At 36.8% G+C, this 27,195-nt stretch overlaps 1 protein-coding gene across 7 annotated transcripts in view; it reads left to right on the top strand.

Moving 5' to 3' along the window:
- Positions 1–27,195, top strand: part of NRIP1 (nuclear receptor interacting protein 1) — a 216,895-nt gene that overhangs the window by 86,376 nt on the left and 103,324 nt on the right. For 6 of the 7 annotated variants that reach the window (XM_055373974.2, XM_031005226.3, XM_055373970.2 and 3 more), the window contains one exon: positions 11,130–18,419. The exons of the other annotated variant lie outside the window; for it this stretch is intronic. In XM_055373974.2, coding sequence (XP_055229949.1) covers positions 11,464–14,940 — 3,477 coding nt within the window. In that variant the 5' untranslated portion in view covers positions 11,130–11,463 and the 3' untranslated portion in view covers positions 14,941–18,419. Of the gene's footprint in view, positions 1–11,129; positions 18,420–27,195 lie in introns of those variants that run through there. 7 annotated transcript variants of the gene reach the window in all.

Here is a 27,195-nt window from a genome sequence, read left to right as displayed (position 1 = left end):
GAACATACTTTATAATAAGAAGTGCATGAAGATCTTGACTTCAAAGACGGGGAACATTTTTAAAACAGAGTATATACTATGTGGGTAAGTGCAGAGTGTCTAAGTGTACTAAAAACCCTAGGAGCTTTGATCAAAAGCCAGCTGGTTACATCAGTTCTGTTGGTAATCTTTCTTGCTGATCTGTGACCTTGACCTTGTGCTTGTGTCTGTATGTCAAATCTATTTTAGGGATGGGGAAACCATAGTTGAGTTTAGTAGGATTGATGCTCCCATCTCAAAGGATATCCCTGCATATATACTATAAACACTCAAGCAATTCCAGAGGAAGAAAGATCCATTTTCCATTACATTTCTTATTTTGATAGAGATTGGAAAATATTATGCTCTTGAAAACTGATAGAAAGCACCAGTTACTCCAAAGAGCTGTTGAGAAAGGTGAGAAGCAAACACTCTCTGTTAATTTTGTATTTACACTCTTTTCTTATACTTATGTGCTGCCAAAATAATTTGTTAATGATTATTTTGTGTTCATTAAGAAAAACTATTGTTTCTTTGATAACAGTAGAAGGTAGTGAATAGACATTAGTACTAATCATAAATAGGTATGTACTGTCTGTGATATAATAATTTTCTGGAGCTTTAAAAGTTGTAGGTAAAATTAACTTTATTTAACAATTTTCCAGTGTCAGTATTTTCAAGACAGAGTGAAGCACAGCATTCAGAAATGTATTGTGTTTTTGAAATAGAAATTGTTTGGCAGTTTAGCTCTTTCTCTAGCTCCTTTGTCTAGATCTTTGATTTTTAACTTAAAATCTCCAACTTTTTCATCTTAATTTTGTTTAAAAATTAAATGTTTTTAAGATTAACTATAGAGGCAGTGTAAAATGAATAGCAAATTTATTGAATCCGATTCATATACCTAGGCCTTCTGAGGAGAATTCAAAACAAAGAAGCCCTTCTTTATTTTGCCGTATCAATTATGGGGTATTTCTTTCTGTCACCAGAACAGTTATTTCATCTGTCTCTTTTATTTGTGTCATCAAAGATCTTAAATCTTTGTGATTATCCTCCATTTTATTCAGTATATAGCTGTTATGAGATAAGCAAAAGTTCCAATTTGAATATAAGTTCATATTTAGCTTTTAAATAAACATCTGTTTGCAATTCTGTGACCCTACAGAAGAAAGTTGTGAACATAGATAACTTTTGGGGCATTAGGTGGGTTGAGTGTGTGGCTATTTCAAAACCATTTCCTTCCCCCGGAATTTATTGAAAAGACAGTAAAACATATTGGTCAGGGCTATTTCCACAACTTTATGACAGCATATCATCTTTCTCGTTAAAATGCTTGTCATTTTCATCAGCTATAATTTGACAAATTACTTGGAATCATAGGAATAAAATTTTAGATTTAGAGGTGTCCTCATATACATGTGTCCTTGCGTTGAATGCTTGAGTTACTCACGCAGGAGTGCCTCCTAATGAGTCTTTTTTAGTTGGGAATGTGAATGACACTATTTTACTCCTATGGAAGCAGCTGGCGAGCAAGTTAAAGCAAATGGACCTAGAAGTTAGGAGCAAATATGGCCTTGGGCCAAAAAATTAAGTCCTTCAGGTTGCAGTGGAGAGCAGCCTGGGCAGCTGTTTTCATCACCGGTGTCTCTGGTGTCCATGCCACCTGTCTCTGAGGAGTATCTGCACCTAAAATGAGAACCCCCGGGAGAGAGCAAGAAACTCCTCATTTCTCGTTTCAAATGTTGAGGCCCTCAGTTGAGCAAAATGTATTTAGATAATTATTTTTGGCATCTGTTAAATTGTATGACCACACATCTACCTTTTCATAAAGATAATACTTCAAAGAAAGTTATTATCTTGGAATTCAGATTCCCTTAAAAGACATATATTAATTTTGATTCATTTTTTTTCGAGTAATTAGAAATATATTTTAAGAAATGAAACTTCAGGCATATTCTTTTATTGTCTTATTATTCCCTGCTGTGAAATGTCAACACTTGAATGTTTCTTTTATTCCTTTTTAAATGTTTTTTCCAATGACTTTTTATCTTTTAATTGATAATAGAGGATTCACTGTTGTCTTCTTAAGTGAAACTTCGGGACCCATACCTAAAATGTTACTTTTCCTTTCTTTTTATGTGAAATTAAGTGTTGGGTTTTACGTGTTTTAACTTTTCATTGGCCCTTGGTTTGGAAAGCTACTTTCATCCCTTCGGATAAAATGTTTGGAGTTGCATCCTGTTGGTAAATTGTTTTTGGCTTAGTGTTTCTCATTCAGCTTTTAAAACTTCCTTTCAAAGCCCTGCTTTGGAGAACAACGAGAGTTCTCCGAATACCTGGATCTGTATTTTTTTTAAATAAAAGAGTCAATAATTAGGACTTTGGCATCTTCTTAGTATGTACTTAGATATTTTTCTTCTAATATTTAATGAAACATATTAATGTTTTTCTTACCATTTGTATAAAAATACACCTGAAATTATCCACAGTGGAATATAGATAATATTATTGTCCATTAGGAGTTATTCTTGAATGACATAATTAAGTAGCCCTTTGATTACTTATGCATTTTGAGGAACCAGGCAAAGCCAAGTGTCCTAATGGTGAAAGCTGCATTGTAGAAATCCCTTTAAATTCAGTACTCAAATAGGTATTACTTGATATTGCAGAACAAATTGGGGGAGATCTCATGGACACAACTGGAAGTCATGAGGTAGTCCTTAGATATAATTTAAATGGCATACCAAGTGAACTCGTAGATGTTTAATCATTTAAGTGTGTTTTTAATGGAGTATTTAATTGCAAGTAAGATACTGAATCCTTAAAAACAGCTGGAGAAAGACCGTTGTCATTATTTCTCTATTCTCAACCAAAAATAGTCCTACATGTAAGAATTCTGCCAGATGCATTCTTCATTTAACTAAGTAAAATTTTATCACTTGGATTTTATCATTTTAAAGTGTGTAGAAGTTCCACAAAGTTTCCCTTTGTTTAATAAACCATTTCCAAACAGAAAATGTAAAACATATTGCAATGAAAATAGTTTTAACTATTTTAGAGAATCAATATAGCACCCATTTGTGAACTGTTAGTATGCACAGTATTTACTACTGTCTTTTATTTAAAAAGCTCTAAAAAAATTACCTATCACTTAGTTCTGTACTTTTCAGATACTTATAAAAAAAAGTAAATGTAGCTCTTTTTAAAATATACTGTGTAATTCAAGCATTTTATTAGATATTTCATTAAACTAGTTTGTGTTGAAACTTAGATCTTTCCCCAAATCAATCTACGCATATGGTGAATATTCCATGGAATTTTTTCATGGTTTAGTTTGATTTTATTACTTTCTAAAATAATTCTTTTTCACCATAATAATTTTTTCCACCACATGATGTAGATCAGTAAAATCTTAACTTTATAAACTTTAAAGGATTTTTATGCTTATAAACAATTTTAAATTAATAAAAGGAAGATTCTGTTTATAATTTTAACATTGTTAAGTAGTTGGACATGAATTTTATTATCATGAAATACATTAACCTTTGGTATACTATCAGGGTTCTTTGGACTCAGTTTTAGTTTTCAAATGCTTTTTTAAAAAATATATTTGTAAGTTGTAGGAAGGATAATACCACATTTTTTAAGTTTTAATGAATGTGTCCTTAATAGACTCAAACATAGTACCTTGCTGTTACTATATGTGTCCATTGGAACCTTTTAGAAGTCAAAAGTACATATGGAATCTTAGTGATCTTATTTTTTCTGTATCTTTAAGTATTTTGGCATTTTACCATTTTGGCAATGAATTTATTATTTATTCCCAACTGTCCTTTAAAAAAAAAAGGCTAAAATAATAAAAAGTAAAAATAATGAAAGTGTCTAGAAGGATGATGCAATACTAAAACAAATCATCACTGTTATACCATCATTCTATTCCTCCCCTCCCCTCCCTTTCTTTCTTTCTCTCTCTCTCTCCCTTCCTTCCTTCCTTCCTTTTTTTTTTTTTTTTTTAAAGACTTAGTGTCTTATTCTGTCACGCAGGCTAGAATGCGGTGTACAGTAACTCAGTCATAGCTCACTGTAACCTCAAACTCCTGGGCTCAAGTGATCCTCCCACCTCAGCCTTCCAAAGTGCTAGGATTACAGGCTAGCCACTGTACCCAGCCCCATCTTCAGTTTTCTTAGAGCCCATTATACTACATTATCTTTCAAGAATGTAAAAAAATAAAAATAAAACATCTGGAGACACTCTCTTTATAGTCTTTCCCTTTTGTTTTAAGTTTTTATTAAAAATTGATGATTCAGTATTTTTCTGTCTGTAATGTCAAAGAGGAAAGTTGACATACGAAGATATTTCACTTAGATAAACCAGAAGATGAATGGAAAAAAACTGATGCTAATACTTTACACGTGAATGATTATGGTGCTATTGATTATATAAGCAATACCACTGACTGTTGTCTTCAGATACATCCTAGATGAATGTTTCCTTCCTTCCATCCGTTCGTCCTTCCTGTTCTTTCTTTCCACAGCAGGGTCTTGCTCTGTCACCCAGGCTAAAGTGCACAGGTGCTATCATGGCTTACTGCAGGCTTGACTTCCCCAGACTCAGGTGATCCTCCCACCTCAGCCTCCCAAGTAGCTGAAACTGCAGGCTGATAACATCACACCCAGCTATTTTTTTTTAATGTTTTTGTAAAGACCGGGTCTCGCCATGTTGCCCAGGCTGGTCTCGAACTCCTGGGATCAAGCATTCATCCTGCCTCAGCCTCTGAAAGTGCTGAAGTTACAGGCATGAGCCACTGCGCCCAGCCCCTAGGTGAATTTTCTCAAACACAGAGATCAATGAGTAACAATATAGTTCAAAAATACAGTTCTCAGGACAAAAAGTAAGCATAGTATTTTCATACAGTTAGTTATTCATTAGGAAAGACTGCATTGCTCGGTATTCAACACTCAAGTGTTTTGTGGCAAAAACTTCAATGGCTCTGTTTTCTTCAAAGGGTGTGTGACAGTATTCTTTCATCTTTTATGATTTTTGGAACACCAAATTTATTTGAAACTGTTCGTAAGTGGACAGATACTTAAGGCAGGTGTTTGATAGAGGAGATTGTAAAGAAAGAGATGATACAGAAATGAAGTAATTCATTGGATTGATCATTGTAATTGCTGTTAATCTAAAAATGAAATATATTGGGCAATTACGAAGCAGAAATTTCTGTCATCTTTTCAACATCATTATGAGCTATTAAAATTATCAAAAGTAACACATTTTGAATTCTTCAAGTACAAAAAGAAGACCCAAGAGTCCTTTTAAACACATACCTGAAATCTGGAATCAATATTTATAAATATTTCCAGGTTCATCCATGAACCTGTTGATGAGCTGTCAGTTTCAAAGCGCCTTGTCCTTTTCAGATGTATACTCCTTCAAAACTAGGAAAACAGGGAATGAAGAATTGAATTATAATGTTATGTTTAAATTCTTATGAAAAAAATCAGTGAAGTTGTTTTATGTCATTTCTTTATTCTTATTGTGTAAATTATTCATGAATTAACTTAAATATTAATAAAATGTCTTTTGGACCCAGATGATAAATGATGATGACTGTTTTTCTTGGTGTACTGAGGACTAAAATGAACTAAAATTGTAAAAGAGCCAGGTGTGGTGGTTCACACCTGTAATCCCAGCACTTTGAGAGGCCAAGGCAGGAGGACCACTTGAGGCTAAGAGTTCAAGATGAGCCTTGGCAACATAGTGAGATCCCCATCTCCACAGGAAAAAAAAAAAAATCAGCTCTGCATGGTGGCACACACCTGTATTCCCAGCTGCTTGGGAGACTGAGGTGGGAGAATCACTTGAGTCCAGGAGGCTGAGGCTGCAGTGAGCTGTGATCTCACCACTGCAGTCCAGCCTGGGCAATAGAGTGAGAACTTGTCTCAAAAAAAAAAAAAAAATTATGCGAGCTGATTTTCACTTAAGATGATAATACTGAAATCAAAATTTAGTACTTCTTGGTATCCTGAATGTTATACTGAATTTTTTGTTAAAATTAACCATTTTTTCCTCAAAATTTTACAGAACCACTCTATAAAAATGACAGCCAAGTTGAAACAAACATCACTCAGTTAGCTTTTATTCTATTATTGTGTAGGTTTTACTTTTTTCTCGTTGTATATATGCATTTTTAGTGTTCATAAAAGATGTTTCTTCACTTTGCATGTCATATCTACCAACCTAATGTTTAAAGGCAGGCTAGTAATATAATCTACTTAGTTTATAAACTAAGTTTTTCCTTCTGGCACCTCATGAGAGTTGCAGAATTTATGATGCCTTTATTTGTTCTTAGTATTTTTTCCCTTTTTTTTTCTTTTTCTGTCCCTTTAGTATTTTTACTTCCTTTGGTTCTTCTCTTCCGCCATAAGCCAAATTCTAGAAAAGTTCTGTTTTCTTTACTTAGAAGTTATTTAACAAGTATATACCATACAAGTAAAGTCTCTCCCTTACTGTGATGAAAATGTTTAATAACTTTAAATAGACACATGCACAAGCTCTAATGAAATCACCATCAAAATTAGGAAAATAACAAACCAGAGGATTCAATATTTTATAAACAATTCCAATTTCAAAATATACATTAATTGCAATTCTCTGAAGCAGGGGTTCCCAACCCCCAGGCCAAGCCTGTTAGGAACTGGGCCACACAGCAGGCGGTGAGCAGTGGGCCAGCAAGCATTACCGCCTGAGCTCCGCCTCCTGTCACATCGGTGACAGCATTAGATTCTCATAGAAGTGCGAACCCTAGTGCAAACTGCACATGTGAGGGATCTAGGTTCCCCACTGTTTATAAGAATCTAATGCCTGATGATCTGAGGTGGAACAGTTTCATCTCGAAACCATCTCCACCCCGCTACTCCATGCAAAAATTATCTCCCATGAAACCAGTCCCTGGTGCCAAAAAGGTTGGGGACTGCTGCTCTAAAGAAACCTAATTATTAAATGTGTGTTGACGTTTAGGTATTTGTAACTAAATATACTCAAGTATACACCTGGCAACATTCTTAAGTTATATTTATATAAAACCAGGCAAGAGAACTATATGTTGGAATTTCATGAATAATGTGGTTGTCTTTCACAAAAAGAAAATGAGTTAAGCTAATATTGAATAACTTAAAATAACATTTTAACCTTAAAACGTCTATTTATTAGGTAGTAGTCATATTTTACCTTAATACCCTAAATCCATAGGTCCCAACAAGCTGTACTATTTAGTATCGTGCCTCATTTTCTTTTTTTGCTATATTTCTCAATTATATTCTATACTATAGAAATAAAAAGGCAAGGATTGGGAAAGGTGAGAAGGATTGTTAGTGATTTCTCCCTCTCTAGTTTAAGAGATAGAAAAGGAAGATATCTAAAGAAATTTGGCTCACTCTGCTCCCTGAAGAGCTTTCAATAGAAGGAGCTAAGTGCATTCAGGCCTTAAGGGGTGTAAGAATTCCTGCTTTCCTAGGATAGACACTTCATTTTCTGCTAGAACAGTGGTAGGTGTTGCTGCTGTGTCACCTGAGGCAGCCTCTCCAAGTGACCACAATCTTTGATTTACAGATTTATCTCATTTAAAAAACAGGTCTCCATAAGAAAATCCTTTTTCTCCACTGCTTCATGTAATTGGTACGTTTTATAAGGATTTTTTTCCAAGAAATTAATGAAAAATAACTGCCTTGACGTAGAATATTTTGGAAGCAATTATTCATCTTCCTTTTAAATCTATTCTAAATGTGTTACTGGTCCACTTCTCTAGAAGAAAGTGTGAAAGCTTAGTGCATACACATAGTGACTTTTATCCATACTATGGTAACCACATTTTCTGAACTAAAAATGTTTGTTTTATAGTTTTCATTTAAAAATCTTAAAACAATCTTTGGAAGATTTTTCAAATCACATTTAATTTTTTAATTTTTTTGTGCTTGGTGATATAAGAGTCGTGAAAATGTGAAAAGTAGCAGCATGAGGAGAAGATATTTTTATTATTAGAGATATTCTAGAAACTTAAAGGTGGACATTCACCTTGCCTGGTTCTCTAGATGTTGTCTATCACATCCCTTTTTAAAAATGAACATAATTCACCAATCCTAAGACAGATCTCGAAGCAGATTGGGAGTTCAGTAAGAATATGTTGCATTGATTTAAATGAAATAAACAATTGAATATTTAGAATGACCTTCTCCTCGTCATTCCTTTAAGTGATGAGCTACAGTGTGTGGTTTCAAATTTGTGATTCGAATTATTTTAGTATCTCATCTATATATTTTTTGAGAGTGAGAGAATGTGTGTGTTTGACTGTCAAAATCCCTTCCTTCCTACTGGGAATTTGGTCATTGAATAACTTAATGTATCCCAAGATCCAGTTATCTGTTGACTGTGTTGCACTGTAGTAATTATAATTAGCACAGTCCTCAGACCCAAGGAGCTTAATAAAATTATTTGTATATGTCATTTTCGTTCTTGAAGTTAAAAATTGTTTTCATATGTAAGAAATGATTTTCAACCTGAGAAAGCTGATTGCCAAAAAATGGATTATTTAGAGATGATTATTCTTAATATCTGTCATCTACTTTCTCTGTGAAGATAGGAAATAAATGGTAGAGAGGTAAATAAATGGTAAAATACAGTGTTAGAGCTCCTTTGCAAGGAAACTGTGATAATTCCTTTTTAAATCAACTTGCAAATCTGCTTTGTAAATTCAGAAATGTGTAAATTCAGTCTTTTTAAAGCAATGAATAATACTTTGCAAATTATATCATGCACAGTAAAAAGTAGAAAGCAATAACAGGAGTAATATGAACTCAAAGATGTTCCTTATTTCATTCTTATTCTTAAAGTATGTTTTATGGCTGTTTACAAACCAGTTTTCAAATGACTGGTATGATTTTGACTTTCTTGAGTCTACCCAAGAACAAAAAGGTTGGCAGTGGTGTGGAGAGAAATACAGTGGACTTGCATATCCCATTAAATGGTTGTTAAATGTCTTAACTAGTTGAGAATTAATTGTATATTAGCAGTTGTTATTTTTGTTTTGTTTGTTTTGAGATAGAGTGTCATTCTGCCACCCAGGCTGGAGTGCAGTGGCACGATCTCGGCTCACTGCAACCTCTGCCTACCAGGTTCAAGCAATTCTACTGCCTCAGCCTCCTGAGTAGCTGGGACTACAGGCGCATGCCACCATACCCGGCTAATTTTTGTATTTTTACTAGAGATGGGGTTTCACCATTTTGGTCAGGTTGGTCTCAAACTCCTGACCTCAGGCGATCCACCCACCTCGGCCTCCTAAATTGCTGGGATTACAGGTGTGAGCCACCGTACCCGGCCATATTAAGTTTTTTTGAGAGAATTAGAAAACTGTGTTTCCTCAACTCCAAGATGTTATCAGTTGTAAAATGTACCCGTATGTTTTATACCACTAAGAAAGAAAAATAAGCCTCCAATTAAGCAACATGCCATCAATTGTAAAATATAACCAAAGGGGGGAAAAAAGTAGTGTTTAGCTGGGATACCTCCCTACTCCCTGAAAAACAAGTCAGGGTTTTATTAGTAAAGGAAAATGGGAGAATGGATATTTGGTGGCAGTCATGATAACCATTGCATTTCTATATCACTATTAACCTCTTAAAATATCCATCTTAAGTACATTATGGCAAAGCTTCTTAAAATGGTGGCATTGGAATCTCAAGAAAGTCTCTTCTCATCCTACTCCTTACACAGTTGAAATTAATTGTTGCTGCCTCCTTTCTGTATCTTTTTCTTTGGCTATCATTTCTTATCCTTTTAATCAATAAATTCAACAATTTGATACAATCAGATAATTATTTCCTAAAGTTTGACTTAGCGTTAAGCATTGTACTTAAAAAGCTACAGGGTAGTCTTTCAATTAAAATTTATCTTTTAAATTCCATAGAGACCAAGGTATTTGTTGATAGCTTCAGGTCTGATAACTTGAACAAAATGTTCTGGCATCTTGAAAAACAAACTGCATGGAATTTATTCCAGCTTCTCTTCCAAAGGTGTAATGGCCCCCCTTCCTTAGGTCAATTTTGACACTTACCTATCAAGTTTTCAGAAATGCAATGAGTTCTTGCTTATTCTGTTGTGTATGTGTTAGTGATAGGAATTTTTTTGGTCTCTTCTTAGATAATAAATATCATTGGAATATTTTTCAAACTGTGACTAAAATGTCTTTGGCATTCTCCATTGTACTTTTTATATATGTTTATGCCCTCCCTGTCTTCTGTATCTGTAAGGAATGGACCTGACATTAAGACTTCTCCATAGAGCACATGAGTAAGGATTTACTAACGAACTACATTAAACCCTTGATAGCCCTGAACAAGCATCTAAAGAATCACTCCTCTCTGTCTTTAATAAGTCATGGTAAAAAGTATGGGTAGGTAAGTTTATGACTGTATTTTAATGTTTATGAATATGATTAAGATGATCACACTTTGAACAGGCTCACAAAATAATCTTCAACTTGTTAGTGGTTTCATTTTTTTGAAAACGGAAATTCTAAAAATTACTTATGGAATGTCTGGTGTTTGGGGGATGATGTCAGAAATGAATCTGTTCTGTTGGCCTCAACCCCACATCAGACTCATCAGAGTCTGCATCTCTTTTCCTTTTTCTGCACATCTACTTTTGTTTCTTCCTAAGTGCCCAGTAATGTAAGGAAGCAAGTTCTAGTTCCCCTATAGAGCTATAAAGCTATAAAGGAGACTGAACATTCACATTACTTTGCAGAAAGGTGCTTATGAAAATTCAGAGACTTGGCAGCTTTGGAAGATGGCTATGTAACATTAAAGTATGTTCTCTTCTCTAATGATTTGATCATTTTAACAGTATGGATTAACCCACAGGATTTCCAGTAGACATTTTCAATTGAATAGGAACGGCAATAAAACAAATTACTAAAGTGACTATAATCCATGTATATGTCGATTATTTATATGTAATATATATATACACTTACAGATGCTATATTATTTTGCTTGTAGGTATCATAACATGATTCTAGTTCTGCCTCCTTAACTATTCTTATTTTTATTTTTTTTAGAACACTGATACTTGCATTTAATGGGGAACAAAAGATGAAGAAGGAAAAGGAATATATTCACTAAGGATTCTATCTGCTTACTGCTACAGACCTATGTGTTAAGGAATTCTTCTCCTCCTTCTTGCGTAGAAGTTGATCAGCTCTGTGATCAGACTGCATTTATCTTGTCATTGCCAGAAGAAATCTTGGACAGAATGTAACAGTACGTCTCTCTCTGATTGCGATGGAAGGTGATAAACTGATACTCCTTTATTAAAGTTACATCGCACTCACCACAGAAAACCATTCTTTAAAGTGAATAGAAACCAAGCCCTTGTGAACACTTCTATTGAACATGACTCATGGAGAAGAGCTTGGCTCTGATGTGCACCAGGATTCTATTGTTTTAACTTACCTAGAAGGATTACTAATGCATCAGGCAGCAGGGGGATCAGGTACTGCCGTTGACAAAAAGTCTGCTGGGCATAATGAAGAGGATCAGAACTTTAACATTTCTGGCAGTGCATTTCCCACCTGTCAAAGTAATGGTCCAGTTCTCAGTACACATACATATCAGGGATCTGGCATGCTGCACCTCAAAAAAGCCAGACTGTTGCAGTCTTCTGAGGACTGGAATGCAGCAAAGCGGAAGAGGCTGTCTGATTCTATCGTGAATTTAAACGTAAAGAAGGAAGCTTTGCTAGCTGGCATGGTTGACAGTGTGCCTAAAGGCAAACAGGATAGCACATTACTGGCCTCTTTGCTTCAGTCATTCAGCTCTAGGCTGCAGACTGTTGCTCTGTCACAACAAATCAGGCAGAGCCTCAAGGAGCAAGGATATGCCCTCAGTCATGATTCTTTAAAAGTGGAGAAGGATTTAAGGTGCTATGGTGTTGCATCAAGTCACTTAAAAACCTTGTTGAAGAAAAGTAAAGTTAAAGATCAAAAGCCTGATACGAATCTTCCTGATGTGACTAAAAACCTCATCAGAGATAGGTTTGCAGAGTCTCCTCATCATGTTGGACAAAGTGGAACAAAGGTCATGAGTGAACCGTTGTCATGTGCTGCAAGATTACAGGCTGTTGCAAGCATGGTGGAAAAAAGGGCTAGTCCTGCCACCTCACCTAAACCTAGTGTTGCTTGTAGCCAGTTAGCATTACTTCTGTCAAGCGAAGCCCATTTGCAGCAGTATTCTCGAGAACACGCTTTAAAAACGCAAAATGCAAATCAAGCAGCAAGTGAAAGACTTGCTGCTATGGCCAGATTGCAAGAAAATGGCCAGAAGGATGTTGGCAGTTTCCAGCTCCCAAAAGGAATGTCAAGCCATCTTAATGGTCAGGCAAGAACATCATCAAGCAAACTGATGGCTAGCAAAAGTAGTGCTACAGTGTTTCAAAATCCAATGGGTATCATTCCTTCTTCCCCTAAAAATGCAGGTTATAAGAACTCACTGGAAAGAAACAATATAAAACAAGCTGCTAACAATAGTTTGCTTTTACATCTTCTTAAAAGCCAGACTATACCTAAGCCAATGAATGGACACAGTCACAGTGAGAGAGGAAGCATTTTTGAGGAAAGTAGTACACCTACAACTATTGATGAATATTCAGATAACAATCCTAGTTTTACAGATGACAGCAGTGGTGATGAAAGTTCTTATTCCAACTGTGTTCCCATAGACTTGTCTTGCAAACACCGAACTGAAAAATCAGAATCTGAGCAACCTGTTTCCCTGGATAACTTCACTCAATCCTTGCTAAACACTTGGGATCCAAAAGTCCCAGATGTAGATATCAAAGAAGATCAAGATACCTCAAAGAATTCTAAGCTAAACTCACACCAGAAAGTAACACTTCTTCAATTGCTACTTGGCCATAAGAATGAAGAAAATGTAGAAAAAAACACCAGCCCTCAGGGAGTACACAATGATGTGAGCAAGTTCAATACACAAAATTATGCAAGGACTTCTGTGATAGAGAGCCCCGGTGCAAATCGGACTACTCCAGTGAGCACTCCACCTTTACTTACATCAAGCAAAGCAGGGTCTCCCATCAATCTCTCTCAACACTCTCTGGTCATCAAATGGAATTCCCCACCATATGCCTGCAGTACTCAGTCTGAAAAGCTAACAAATACTGCATCTAACCACTCAATGGACCTTACAAAAAGCAAAGACCCACCAGGAGAGAAACCAGCCCAAAACGAAGGTGCACAAAACTCTGCAACTTTTAGTGCCAGTAAGCTGTTACAAAATTTAGCACAATGTGGAATGCAGTCATCTATGTCAGTGGAAGAGCAGAGACCCAGCAAACAACTGTTAACTGGAAACACAGATAAACCGATAGGTATGATTGATAGGTTAAATAGCCCTTTGCTCTCAAATAAAACAAATGCAGTTGAAGAAAATAAAGCATGTAGTAGTCAACCAACAGGTCCTGAACCAGGGCTTTCTGGTTCTGAAATAGAAAATCTGCTTGAAAGACGTACTGTCCTCCAGTTGCTCCTGGGGAACCCCAACAAAGGGAAGAGTGAAAAAAAAGAGAAAACTCCCTTAAGAGATGAAAGTACTCAGGAACACTCAGAGAGAGCTTTAAGTGAACAAATATTGATGGTGAAAATAAAATCTGAGCCTTGTGATGACTTACAAATTCCTAACACAAATGTGCACTTGAGCCATGATGCTAAGAGTGCCCCATTCTTGGGTATGGCTCCTGCTGTGCAAAGAAGCGCACCTGCCTTACCAGTGTCCGAAGACTTTAAATCGGAGCCTGTTTCACCTCAGGATTTTTCTTTCTCCAAGAATGGTCTGTTAAGTCGATTGCTAAGACAAAATCAAGATAGTTACCTGGCAGATGATTCAGACAGGAGTCACAGAAATAATGAAATGGCACTTCTAGAATCAAAGAATCTTTGCATGGTCCCTAAGAAAAGGAAGCTTTATACTGAGCCATTAGAAAATCCATTTAAAAAGATGAAAAACAACATTGTTGATGCTGCAAACAATCACAGTGCCCCAGAAGTACTGTATGGGTCCTTGCTTAACCAGGAAGAGCTGAAATTTAGCAGAAATGATCTTGAATTTAAATATCCTGCTGGTCATGGCTCAGCCAGCGAAAGTGAACACAGGAGTTGGGCCAGAGAGAGCAAAAGCTTTAATGTTCTGAAACAGCTGCTTCTCTCAGAAAACTGTGTGCGAGATTTGTCCCCGCACAGAAGTAACTCTGTGGCTGACAGTAAAAAGAAAGGACACAAAAATAATGTGACCAACAGCAAACCTGAATTTAGCATTTCTTCTTTAAATGGACTGATGTACAGTTCCACTCAGCCCAGCAGTTGCATGGATAACAGGACATTTTCATACCCAGGTGTAGTAAAAACTCCTGTGAGTCCTACTTTCGCTGAGCACTTGGGCTGTGCAGGGTCTAGACCAGAATCTGGGCTTTTGAATGGGTGTTCCATGCCCAGTGAGAAAGGACCCATTAAGTGGGTTATCACTGATGCGGAGAAGAATGAGTACGAAAAAGACTCTCCAAGATTGACCAAAACCAACCCAATACTATATTACATGCTCCAAAAAGGAGGCAATTCTGTTACCAGTCGAGAAACACAAGACAAGGACATTTGGAGGGAGCCTTCATCTGCTGAAAGTGTCTCACAGGTCACAGTCAAAGAAGAGTTACTTCCTACTGCAGAAACGAAAGCTTCTTTCTTTAATTTAAGAAGCCCATACAATAGCCATATGGGAAATAATGCTTCTCGCCCACACAGCGCAAATGGAGAAGTTTATGGACTTCTGGGAAACGTGCTAACGATAAAGAAAGAATCAGAATAAAATGTACCTGCCATCCAGTTTTGGATCTTTTTAAAACTAATGAGTATGAACTTGAGATCTGTATAAATAAGAGCATGATTTGAAAAAAGCATGGTATAATTGAAACATTTTTCATTTTGAAAAGTATTGGTTACTGGTGATGTTGAAATATGCATACTAATTTCTGCTTAACATTAGATGTCATGAGGAAACTACTGAACTAGCAATTGGTTGTTTAACACTTCTGTATGCATTAGATAACAACTGTGAGTAGCCTATGAATGAAATTCTTTTATAAACATAAATAATAGGCATAAATTAAAATGTAAAACTCCATTCATAGTGGATTAATGCGTTTTGCTGCCTTTATTAGGGTACTTTATTTTGCTTTTCAGAAGTCAGCCTACATAACACATTTTTAAAGTCCAAACTGTTAAACAACTCTTTAAAGGATAATTATCCAATTAAAAAAAAACCTAGTGCTGATTCACAGCTTATTATCCAATTCAAAAATACATTAGAAAAATATATGCTTACATTTTTTCACTTTTGCTAAAAAGAAAAAAAAAGGTGTTTATTTTTAACTCTTGGAAGAGGTTTTGTGGTTCCCAATGTGTCTGTCCCACCCTGATCCTTTTCAATATATATTTCTTTAAACCTTGTGCTACTTAGTAAAAATTGATTACAATTGAGGGAAGTTTGATAGATCCTTTAAAAAAAAAAGGCAGATTTCCATTTTTTGTATTTTAACTACTTTACTAAATTAATACTCCTCCTTTTACAGAATTAGAAAAGTTAACATTTATCTTTAGGTGGTTTCCTGAAAAGTTGAATATTTAAGAAATTGTTTTTAACAGAAGCAAAATGGCTTTTCTTTGGACAGTTTTCACCATCTCTTGTAAAAGTTAATTCTCACCATTCCTGTGGTACCTGCGAGTCTTATGACCAGGATTCCTTAAAGCTGAACTCAGACCACTTGCATTAGAACCATCTGGAGCACTTGTTTTAAAATGCAGATTCATAGGCAGCGTCTCAGATCTACAGAACAAGAATCTCTGCTAAGTGGACCTGGAATCTTCCATCTGCATCTTAACATGCTCTCTAGGTGTTTCTTGTGTTTGAGAACCATGACTTATGACTTTCCTCAGAACATGAGACTGTAAAACAAAAACAAAAAACTATGTGATGCCTCTATTTTCCCCAATACAGTCACACATCAGCTCAAAATTTGCAATATTGTGGTTCATATATTACCGTTATGTCTTTGGAAATCGGGTTCAGAACACTTTTTATGACAAAAAAAAATTGGGTGGAGGGGATAACTTTCATATCTGGCTCAACATCTCAGGAAAATCTGTGATTATTTGTGTGTTCTAATGAGTAACATCTACTTAGTTAGCCTTAGGGATGGAAAAACAGGGCCACTTACCAAACTCAGGTGATTCCAGGATGGTTTGGAAACTTCTCCTGAATACATCCTTAACCTTTATTAAAACCATTGTCCTAAGAACAATGCCAACAAAGCTTACAACATTTAGTTTAAACCCAAGAAAGGCACTAAACTCAGATTGACTAAATAAAAAGTACAAAGGGCACATATACATGACAGAATTGTACACAATCACTCCATTGGATCTTTTACTTTAAGATAGTGATGAAAAGTACATGTTGATACTGTCTTAGAAGAAATTAATGTATTATTGAAGCCACATGGGGTTTCAATTGTGAAACAGGTCTGTTTTTATGTTCAGTTTGTACAATCCACAATTCATTCACCAGATATTTTGTTTTCAATTGTGAACCAGGTTAGCAAATGACCTATCAAAAATTATTCTATAATCACTACTAGTTAGAAGGATATTGATTTAAAATTGTTCTACTTGAAGTGGTTTCTAAGATTTTTATATTAAAAATAGGTGTGATTTCCTAATATGATCTAAAACCCTAAATGGTTATTTTTCCTCAGAATGATTTGTAAATAGCTACTGGAAATATTATACAGTAATAGGAGTGGGTATTATGCAACATCATGGAGAAGTGAAGGCATAGGCTTATTCTGACATAAAATTCCACTGGCCAGTTGAATATATTCTATTCCATGTCCATACTATGACAATCTTATTGTCAACACTGTATAAATAAGCTTTTAAACAAGTCATTTTTCTTGATCGTTGTGGAAGGTTTGGAGCCTTAGAGGTATGTCAGAAAAAATATGTTGGTATTCTCCCTTGGGTAGGGGGAAATGACCTTGTTACAAGAGAGTGAAATTTAGGTCAGGGAAAAGACCAAGGGCCAGCATTGCTACTTTTGTGTGTGTGTGTGTGGGTTTTGTTTTGTTTTTTGGTTGGTTGGTTGTTTTCGTTGTTGTTAACAAAGGAATGAGAATATGTAATACTTCAATAAACATGACCACGAAGAATGCTGTTCTGATTTACTGGAGAATGTTCCCAATTTGAATTTAGGGTGATTTTAAAGAACAGTGAGAAAGGGCATACATCCACAGATTCACTTTGTTTATGCATATGTAGATACAAGGATGCACATATACACATTTTCAAGGACTATTTTAGATATCTAGACAATTTCTTCTAATAAAGTCATTTGTGAAAGGGTACTACAGCTCATTGACATCAGTAAGGTAGCATTCATTACCTGTTTATTCTCTGCTGCATCTTACAGAAGAGTAAACTGGTGAGAGTATATATTTTATATATATATATATATAATATGTATATATATATATATTGACTTGTTACATGAAGATGTTAAAATCGGTTTTTAAAGGTGATGTAAATAGTGATTTCCTTAATGAAAAATACATATTTTGTATTGTTCTAATGCAACAGAAAAGCCTTTTAATCTCTTTGGTTCCTGTATATTCCATGTATAAGTGTAAATATAATCAGACAGGTTTAAAAGTTGTGCATGTATGTATACAGTTGCAAGTCTGGACAAATGTATAGAATAAACCTTTTATTTAAGTTGTGATTACCTGCTGCATGAAAAGTGCATGGGGGACCCTGTGCATCTGTGCATTTGGCAAAATGTCTTAACAAATCAGATCAGATGTTCATCCCAACATGACAGTATTCCATTTCTGGACATGACGTCTGTGGTTTAAGCTTTGTGAAAGAATGTGCTTTGAATCGAAGGGTCTTAAAGAATTTTTTTAATCGTCAACCACTTTTAAACATAAAGAATTCACACAACTACTTTCATGAATTTTTTAATCCCATTGCAAACATTATTCCAAGAGTATCCCAGTATTAGCAATACTGGAATATAGGCACATTACCATTCATAGTAAGAATTCTGGTGTTTACACAACCAAGTTTGATGCGATCTGCTCAGTAATATAATTTGCCATTTTTATTAGAAATTTAATTTCTTCATATGATGTCATGAAACTGTACATACTGCAGTGTGAATTTTTTTGTTTTGTTTTTTAATCTTTTAGTGTTTACTTCCTGCAGTGAATTTGAATAAATGAGAAAAAAATGCATTGTCTCTGGTTTGAAATGACTGTTATTTTGTGGGCTTTCTCTGGTTTTTAGGTTTTCCATAAACATAAAACACATTGCTCTGAATATAACAGTGATCTTCAAGGATGTTTTGCCCTTCTTAGAAAAATAAAGGCGACAAAAAAGAAGGTGGCTAGCAAGTTAGTGCACTAGAAACAGGGTAATTAAGGCATAACTCAAAGTGACAATCAGCCTATAGCCTTTCTCCCGTGATTGAGTGTGTAACTAGTTGATCACTGTAAATTTTAAAACTAGAAAATAGTTTGTGCAGTATTCAAAATTAATGTTGACTATATGTATATACATACACACTTCATTTTAGGATAAGACTTTATCAGAAGGCTTTTATCCAGTTTTTAATGGGTGTGGTTTATTTTAAATAAAAGAAAAAGGAGTTTAATAATTTTCCAAAAATGAATGTGTATGTATGTACACGTGTATACATGTTTAAATATATGCTGTATGTGTATAGGTAATGAGTAATTGATAAGCAACATACATATGTAATAAGTATTAGAGACCAGTGGATTCCAAGAAAAAAAAAAAAAATTTGTACCCTGTTAACAGCTTAGGAATTTTTATTTTTACAAATAATGATAATTTATGAGAAAGACATTTTCCCAAAGAGGAATTCTGTTTCCTGGGACCCAGATAGGTATATTATAATCCATGCAGCTTCTCTCTTAATAGGTTTATAAATGTCTAAAAATGTTCAAGTAATAAAAATACTTCCTGCTGTTCTACATTATTAAAATGTTGAAAAATTGCATCTTGCTATTTGTATGATAACAGAATGAGAGATGCACAACCATGTCTTCTTTTATTTATATGGTGAAAAACCCTGACAAGTGCATCAAGTAGTGAATTGCCCAGGAGGGATTTTTATGAAGAGAAGCACCAGTTAGCTATTCTTGATTATAAAATAGTGCCTGTGACTTTAATATGGAGGGTCTTTAAAAATCAATTCAGATTAAAATCACTCATACTATATAAGGTTCTATTTCAAGCTTGTTAGTGTGGAAAATCATCAACAAAAGTAATTTTGAAATTTATTTTCCTACCACTGGTATCACTCAACTATGACCTGTTTGGCTGTAGGAAATAGGTTTTAAATGTTCATTATTAAGCATACTGGTAATTTTTTTGTTTATTCCATAAAACTTGTATCTAATACTACCTCACCTTATAAGGGTTGGTAGAGGAAGCTATTGGCATTTAGCATCATTTAATACTCCAATTCTCTATAAGTGGCTGGTACAACAATATCTACAACATTTTTCAGATTCCATCTTCATAAATAAGTTAAAGACTCTCAATCTAAAAACCAAAATTTATGTACTTGAGTTGGAGGCCGAATAATAGGAAATAGAGTCCCATAAATTCCAGTCCTGGGGAGGTGCTGTTGCACTTTTGATGTCCTCTTATGAGTGTCTAAAAGTATGCATATAAACCTTTTAATCAGTAAACCAAATTTTGAAATAGTATACCTTTGCAGTCAGAAGAGAATTTTTGAGACATTCAAAAGTCTTCTTACAGCCTTTATGTTGACACAAAGTCCTAGACAACCTTCTGCTTTCCCTCTGTTGCCTTTACCAAACTTCGTTTAGTATGTGTTCCAAACCTTAAGAAAAGCTGCAATCCTTTTGGAATATTCATTTTCCTCACTTTAGCTGAGAAACATTCACCTCTGAGATCACATCTGGAAAAGAAAATGACCTAACGTTTTATAGTTGTCATAGCCCACAGTTTTGGAAAGCTATGTGAATGATGCCACACAATAGAGCCGCAGTGCAGGTACAGTGCATTGTCTGAGATTGTATTTTCCCTTAGCTAATTGATAAAATAATTCAAGAATAGAACCATGGGGTAATTTTCTTATCATTGGAAAACTACAATTTTCTCCAAAGGCCGAAGGGTTGCCTCTGGCAAACGTTAATAGCTAATCTTTCCACAAGCCAGCTTCAAGTCCTTAAAAGACTTTTAGCACCAGGTTGGATGTGCTAGCTAGCCTCGTTACATTTTACATCGTACCTGGCCATTTTGCTTCTCTGCCCATGTCTTCTGAGTTTTCTTACGTTCTTGTTTGATTCACAGTGGCGTCTTTGAGTATATAGAAATGCTTAGGTAAACTGGGAGAGATCCTGTTTCTCTCCCCTTCATAATTTTGTAGTCACTTTCAAAAACCAAAGTTGTAATACAAACCTTCGCCACTTCCGCAACTTCTAAATCATGGCTTTCTCCTTTCAATTACCTTACTTTTGGGGGGGAAATGTCCATTAGAAAAGCACTTAGAGTGCTAATAGCCTAATGTGGATAAAAATGGGCTCAATCCAGTCTGTGGGAGAGACTAAAGTATGGGAATAATACCAGTGGGTTCAATGCTGTAACACACACTGATCAATAAGCTTTAGATCTCTAGTGAAGGCCTTTCTCTCCCTTTTCCCTGATTGCTTTCCTATAACGAATAAATACTTTTTCTCACAAGACCATACCTTTGAGTTTGCTACCTACTTCCATTACATTTCCGACCCCACTTCAACAGAGAAAGTGTTTCTTTAAAGCTGCAGTGGCCTTTCCCTGTGTCCATAAAAATCTGGGCTTTTGTCCATAGAGCTCTTTGCTCTTTTCTGCTTTTCTAAGGGCAGTTGACAACAATGTGGGGGGGAAAAAAAACTTCCATTCCCCACCCCCAACAACATCCACAAAGAGATTTTTATCTCCTAAGTGGAGTCAAGAATGGGGACTTACACATGGCTAAACTCTGGGGATAGTCTGACCAGAGGGTAGATGAATTTAGGGCTTAGTGGGCTCAAGCATGATTACCTGCCCCTACCCACACTTTCACCTCCATAATAAAATCGACCTCACTTTACATAGTTCTGTGCTAATAAAGATAATCATGATAATCTTTCCAAAGTAAGCAGTAGGGATGGTCTTTTAGATCCCTTTGGAATTGCTTGCATCCCAGAGAATTTTGTGCCCTTACTACTAAAGTCAGGTCTACCTGCCAAAGAATAGACAGCCCTCTGAAGGGGAGATTTCCTGCTTGTAGTTCACTCTGGAAAGGCCTGTTCTGGGGAGACTGAGATGCTTAAGGGTGAAGTTCTGGCCTACTTTGACTATTATAGATGATATATACCAAGAGTGTAGCAATCAAAAATCACTCAGAAAACAGGCAGGCCTGAGTCAGAAGCAGCAACTCCTTCTACTTGCATTTCTGGCCTGGGCAAGCCATTGACCCATTTTTCTCTTTGGTTTTCACAACCCAGTGTCTCCTAGCTCTCTTCTTAATGCTAATTTCATCTGGTCTCATAACAGATTTATTTTCCCATAACTGCCGATATTCTGCCTTACAGCTGTCTCTTCCTTCATTACATCTTGAGCAGAAACAGCCATCCCTATGTCTTCAAGCACCTCATACTGTATTCCAAGTTCCTTCTAATTGTCTAGTTGTCTTCTGTTTCCTACCACTCATGAATATCCAGCTTGTCAACCTATTAGCTAAATTTCAACATGCCCCAATCTTGAATTCAGTATACAGCCATTCTCCCCAATTTGTTCTTCTATCCCTTTGTTGGAAATTTACTTATTTCTAAAAATGTTGGTCCTCAGCAGATTCTTCTTATGCTAGCCACTTTTTGAAGACTTTCCTAATCTGTAGCTTACAACCCATATCTTTTGCCTTAACCCAGAGCGTTATCATGTCTTACCTCAGTTATTGCTCTAGCATCTACTTGGCCTGCCTGCTTCCCCTTCCCAGTTGTGATAATAGCCACTATTGCTAGAGCAACCATTCTAAAATACAAATCTGTTAAATCTGCCTAAAATCCTCTGGTGACTTTTTATGGCTCATGAAATTGCACACTCACTTGTCTTTAGGGGCCTGGGGGAGTAGTAAAGAGTGTAACGCTTCTGGTGGGATACTGTAGGAAGGGGTGGCTCTACCTTAAATGGAGGAGGTAAAGTTATTCTAATTCAAATATTTTTAAAACAAGAAAAATCCATGTGTTAGCCGAACAAAAGTGATACAACTATTAGTGTCCAGTGTGAGCCCATGGGGTTAATTCTGTGTCCTCCAAGCTCCTTAGACTTCTGGCTCTGCCTGCATTTTCACCTTTTCAACTCGTTCTCCTACCCTCTAACAGCATTCTGTGCATCATCACCAATCATTCCATATTCAAACATTCCCAAATAAGAACTCACTATTTCCTGAGTGCTCCTGCTTTCTTGGCATCAGTGCCTTCAGTCACGTAACATTCTCTGCCTAAAATACCTCCTTCCTTTGCTCATTCTGAACCTAGTAAACTATTCATCTTTAAAACTTAACACATTTACTTCCTCAAAGAAGCCCTCCCTCCCTAATTCACTATTGTAGGACAGAGTGTGTTTCTCAGCCCTTTGCAATACCAAATGCTTATTGCACTTATTACAATGGTTAACAACATACTTTGTAATTTTGCATTCCTTTTAAAGACAATAAAGTGTATCTTCTTAATCTTACATTCAGTGAGTGCCCAGTATATATCTTTTTTTTTTTTTTTTTTGAGAAAGAGTCTTGCTCTGTCCCCTAGGCTGGAGTGCAGTGGTGCAATCTCGGCTCACTGCAACTTCCGCCTCCCGGGTTCAAGCCCGTCTCCTGCCTCAGCCCCTCCAGTAGCTGGGATTACAGGCGTGCACCACCATGCCCGTCTCTGACCTCAAGTGATCTGCCCACCTCAGCCTCCCAAAGTGCTAGAATTACAGGCATGAGCCACCTGGTTCATATCTTGATACATAGCAGTTACTCAACAAATGTATGCCAAATGGGAGAATGAATGAAAGGTGATCTCAAACAAAAAAATGAAAGGCTCCCCTCCCTGTCTGGAAGGAAACTAAGTAATGTATAATGTAGGGGCGCAACCACGTCCCTGAGGCAAGTCCCAGCCTCCCTAGTCACCTCTAGCCTAGGGCTCATGATCTATCTGGGCCAGGTCAGACATTCTCTCTTCTGCCTTCTCAAATCTCCTGCAGAAATATGATCTCTACTGGGAAAGTCCTGATAAGAGAAACTGGTTCTTGAAACGAGAATGGGAACTTTGCAGATTTTGCCAATAAAAACCTAATTACCTGCTGAAACATACCTTCCTCCAAACAATAGCAAGAGCATCTCAGAAGCTTTGCTTTTATCAGGGAAGCTGAAGATAGTACTGCGGTGAGCCTGGGATCAGAATTCATGGTCTGTCCTGAAAATCAGCCAATGAATATATCATGTTTCATAGGATTGCATTCTTCTGAACTATCCAGAATCAATCATAGCAGAGAATATACTCTCCTGCTGAGTATGGTTCAACTAATTCCTTACTGATAATACCCTCACCAGCATAGAAGCTGGAATTAGGCTATTTCAGATCCCCAAGGAAATCCGGGTCCGTGGCGGTATGGAAATGCAAGAAACCAGTGTCACTTATGAACTTGGCACGTAGCATGAGTGCGCCTTCAGTAGAGGGCTTTGAGGGTGGCAACTTATCTATGAAGACCAAACCACCGGTTTTTGGTGATTCAGTGGGTGCTTAATAAAAGTGTATTAAATTGATGTGAAAACAAAAGCTTATCTCTTATATCAACTTTGTATCACTATTTCCTGAGTGCTCCTGCTTTCTTGGCATCAGTGACTTCAGTCATGTAACATTCTCTGCCTAAAATACTTCCTTCCTTTGCTCATTCTGAACCTGGTAAACTCCTGTTCATCTTTCAAACCTAACACATTTACTTCCTCAAAGAAGCCCTCCCTCCCTAATTCACTATTGTCAGACAGAGTGTGTTTCTCAGCCCTTTGAAATACCAAATGCTTATTGCACTTATTACAATGGTTAACAACTTACTTTGTAACTTTGTATTCCTTCCGAAGGCAAGAAAGTGCATCTTCTTAATCTTACGTTCAGTGAGTGCCTAGTACATACATTTTTTGTTTTTGTTTTTGTTTTTTAGACAGAGTCTTGCTCTGTCCCCCAGTCTGGAGTGCAGTGGTGCCATCTCAGCTCCCTGCAACCTCCGCCTCCTGGGTTCAAGCACTTCTCCTACCTCAGCCTCCTGAGTAGCTGGGGAGCTGTGCTGATAGTTATGATTTCCTTTTATTCTGATGCCAGAAATTAATGTAATCAACATTTTATTTTTTAACTATTACATTTTATTTGCCCCCCTCAAAAACCTCATTTCCTATCCCCACCCCACCCCAAAGAGAGAAAGTAAGGTCTGGGTTGATATCACTCTTGTTATATTCTAGATCATTCCAGATGGCTCTGAACAATGTAAATATAGAGCATATCCAGGATGAGGAGATCTGTTTACAGTGGGGATGGAATAGTTCCTCTTCCCTCACCAAGAAATACTGAGAAAGAGGACTCATTATGATCTCTACCCAATATGAGGCCATGCTTCAAGACTGTATTTCTCAAATAAAGGGGGCATTTTCAGGTGGGTATCTATGGACTTAGAAGGACCATGGAGACAGCTAGATGTATTTAGCAGGAGGACAGAGAAGTTCGAATTACAATGTCCCTAGCTTTGCTAAGGAAAGGGGGATCTTCCCTATGCTGTTCTCTTCCTATAAGCTCCTTTCTAGCTTAAGGAAACCAAGAAGACTTCTAACTTAACTATATAGAGGATAGTCATACTTTTTTACTCTCATGGAAGACAGGAAGTTTCTTGTGAGTCTGCATATTTAAAATAAAATTTGTTTTTCTCAGCATCTTTCCCCCTTGGGTAAGGTTGTAAACTGGTAGAATTGGGATTTGAAACTATGGACTACAGAGAGATAAGAGGCCTTATCAACCACGTTCTCCCCCCTCTAAACCAAACCAAATAGCAACCTAAGAAATATACCATCAAACATCATGCCTAGGTACCCAAATTGCCTTAACAATTAGAAAAAAGAATATGCCCTTTTGTTCTTATGGCCTGCCACATCCCCTGGGCAAAATTTCTCAGCCACTGCTTGAGATCTGGGGACAGAGATAGTGGCCTACTTCTCACAGAGTGACACCCCTGCTTTGGAAGCAGGGAGCTGGGTAGAGACAGTTGCCTCTGGTCTTTTCAGCTTGTTTTTCCAGTGGGGAACCTCTATCCTATGAGTGAGCAGGGGTGAAGGCAATGACACTCAAGTATTCTTGGCCTGGCACACCTAGAGTGGAGGCAAGAGAAGGCGGGGGTGGGTAGAGGAAGACAGCCCCTGATTTCCAAAGAAATTTGCCTGGAATTTAGCCCCTGTAACATGGAGCTTCACAGGGATGAGAAATTCCTGCCAATCCCAAAGAGATACCGTCATCCTTAACTAGAGGCTGAGGAGGGAGAACCTCATCTTCCTGGCCACACCCGACTTGAGTGGAGCTTCATCACATTAAACTGTGAGGGAGAGTAGGAGCAGGCCATGGCTCTAGTGCCATGGACTCTCATTTTTCTTATCTAGATTTAAGAAATTTTCTTTATTACTGTTTCTTCATATGCCATATCACATTAGCAAAACAGACGGTTTGGTTTTGTTTTGTTTCGTTTAATTTTTTTGAGACAGAGTCTAACTCTGTCGCCCAGGCTGGAGTGTAGTAGCAAGATCTTAGCTCACTGCAGCCTCTGCCTGCCAGGTTTAAGCGATTCTCGTGCTTCAGCCTCCCAAGTAGCTGGGATTACAGGTGTGCGCCACCACACCTGGCTAATTTTTGAATTTTAATAGAGATGGGGTTTCCCTATGTTGGCCAGGCTGGTCTTGAACTCCTGGCCTCAAGTGATCTGCCGGTTTTGGCCTCCCAAAGTGCTGGGATTACAGGCATGAGCCACTGTGCCTGGCCTGTTTTTTTGTTTTTGTTTTTTTAAATAATTTTTACCAGTTATATTGTTGCACTTGAGTGGGCGTTAGCAGGGTTCCTCACACACTGCAAACCTCCTTTCCACTGTGAGGCATTTTGAAAGATCGGCTTTGCCATTACAAAAGTGATTCTATCCTACTTATCTCTGATTACCAAATAAATGTATACTGGAATTAACATTCCTGCAGGGTAACTTGCTTAAGCAGTGTTTTGATGCAGTATTATTTCTGTCCATAGGATGGCATATTTCTGGTCATGAAGACAAAATCACTTACAGTTACTTTTCAAGACTATTCTTTCTTACCACAGTTTACCTTAGTCTTTTATGCTCTTCTCTCCAAGAAGCTCATTCATTTTTTTTATGTCCTCTTCTGGATAATATCCAAATGTATGACCCTTTGTGTGAGTCGAAGTATTCCACGATTAAGCCTACCAGACCAACCCTCAATTCAACAACCTGCCACCACTTACCTGTTCACTTTGTAATCATGTAAATGGATCTTTGGTATTTTGTTAAGTTAAAATATCCTTTATTTGCTTTTCTAGCTGAATTTTTGAGCAGTTTTAGGTTTACAGAAAAGCTAAACAGAAAGTGCAAAGATTTTCCAGATACCCCCTCTTCCAACTCCCCTGGTTTCCCTTAAATTAACATCTTGATTAATATGATATACCTATTACAACTGATGAACCAGTATTGATACCTTGTTATTAACTAATGTCCATAGTTTACACTGGGCTTCACTCTTTGTGTTATACGTTCTATGGGTTTTGGCAATAGAATAGTTTCACTGCCCTAAAACTCCCCTGTGATTCACCCATCCCTATCTTCATCTCTACGATAAGCCCTTGACAATGGCTGATTACTGCCACCAGTTTTGCCCTTTACAATACTGTCACGTAGTTGAAATCATACAGTA

This window comes from Gorilla gorilla, chromosome 22 (assembly GCF_029281585.2).
Source record: "Gorilla gorilla gorilla isolate KB3781 chromosome 22, NHGRI_mGorGor1-v2.1_pri, whole genome shotgun sequence".
NCBI lineage: Eukaryota > Metazoa > Chordata > Mammalia > Primates > Hominidae > Gorilla > Gorilla gorilla.
Note: the sequence above shows the minus strand (reverse complement) of the source record. Positions and strands in the feature narration are given on the sequence as shown.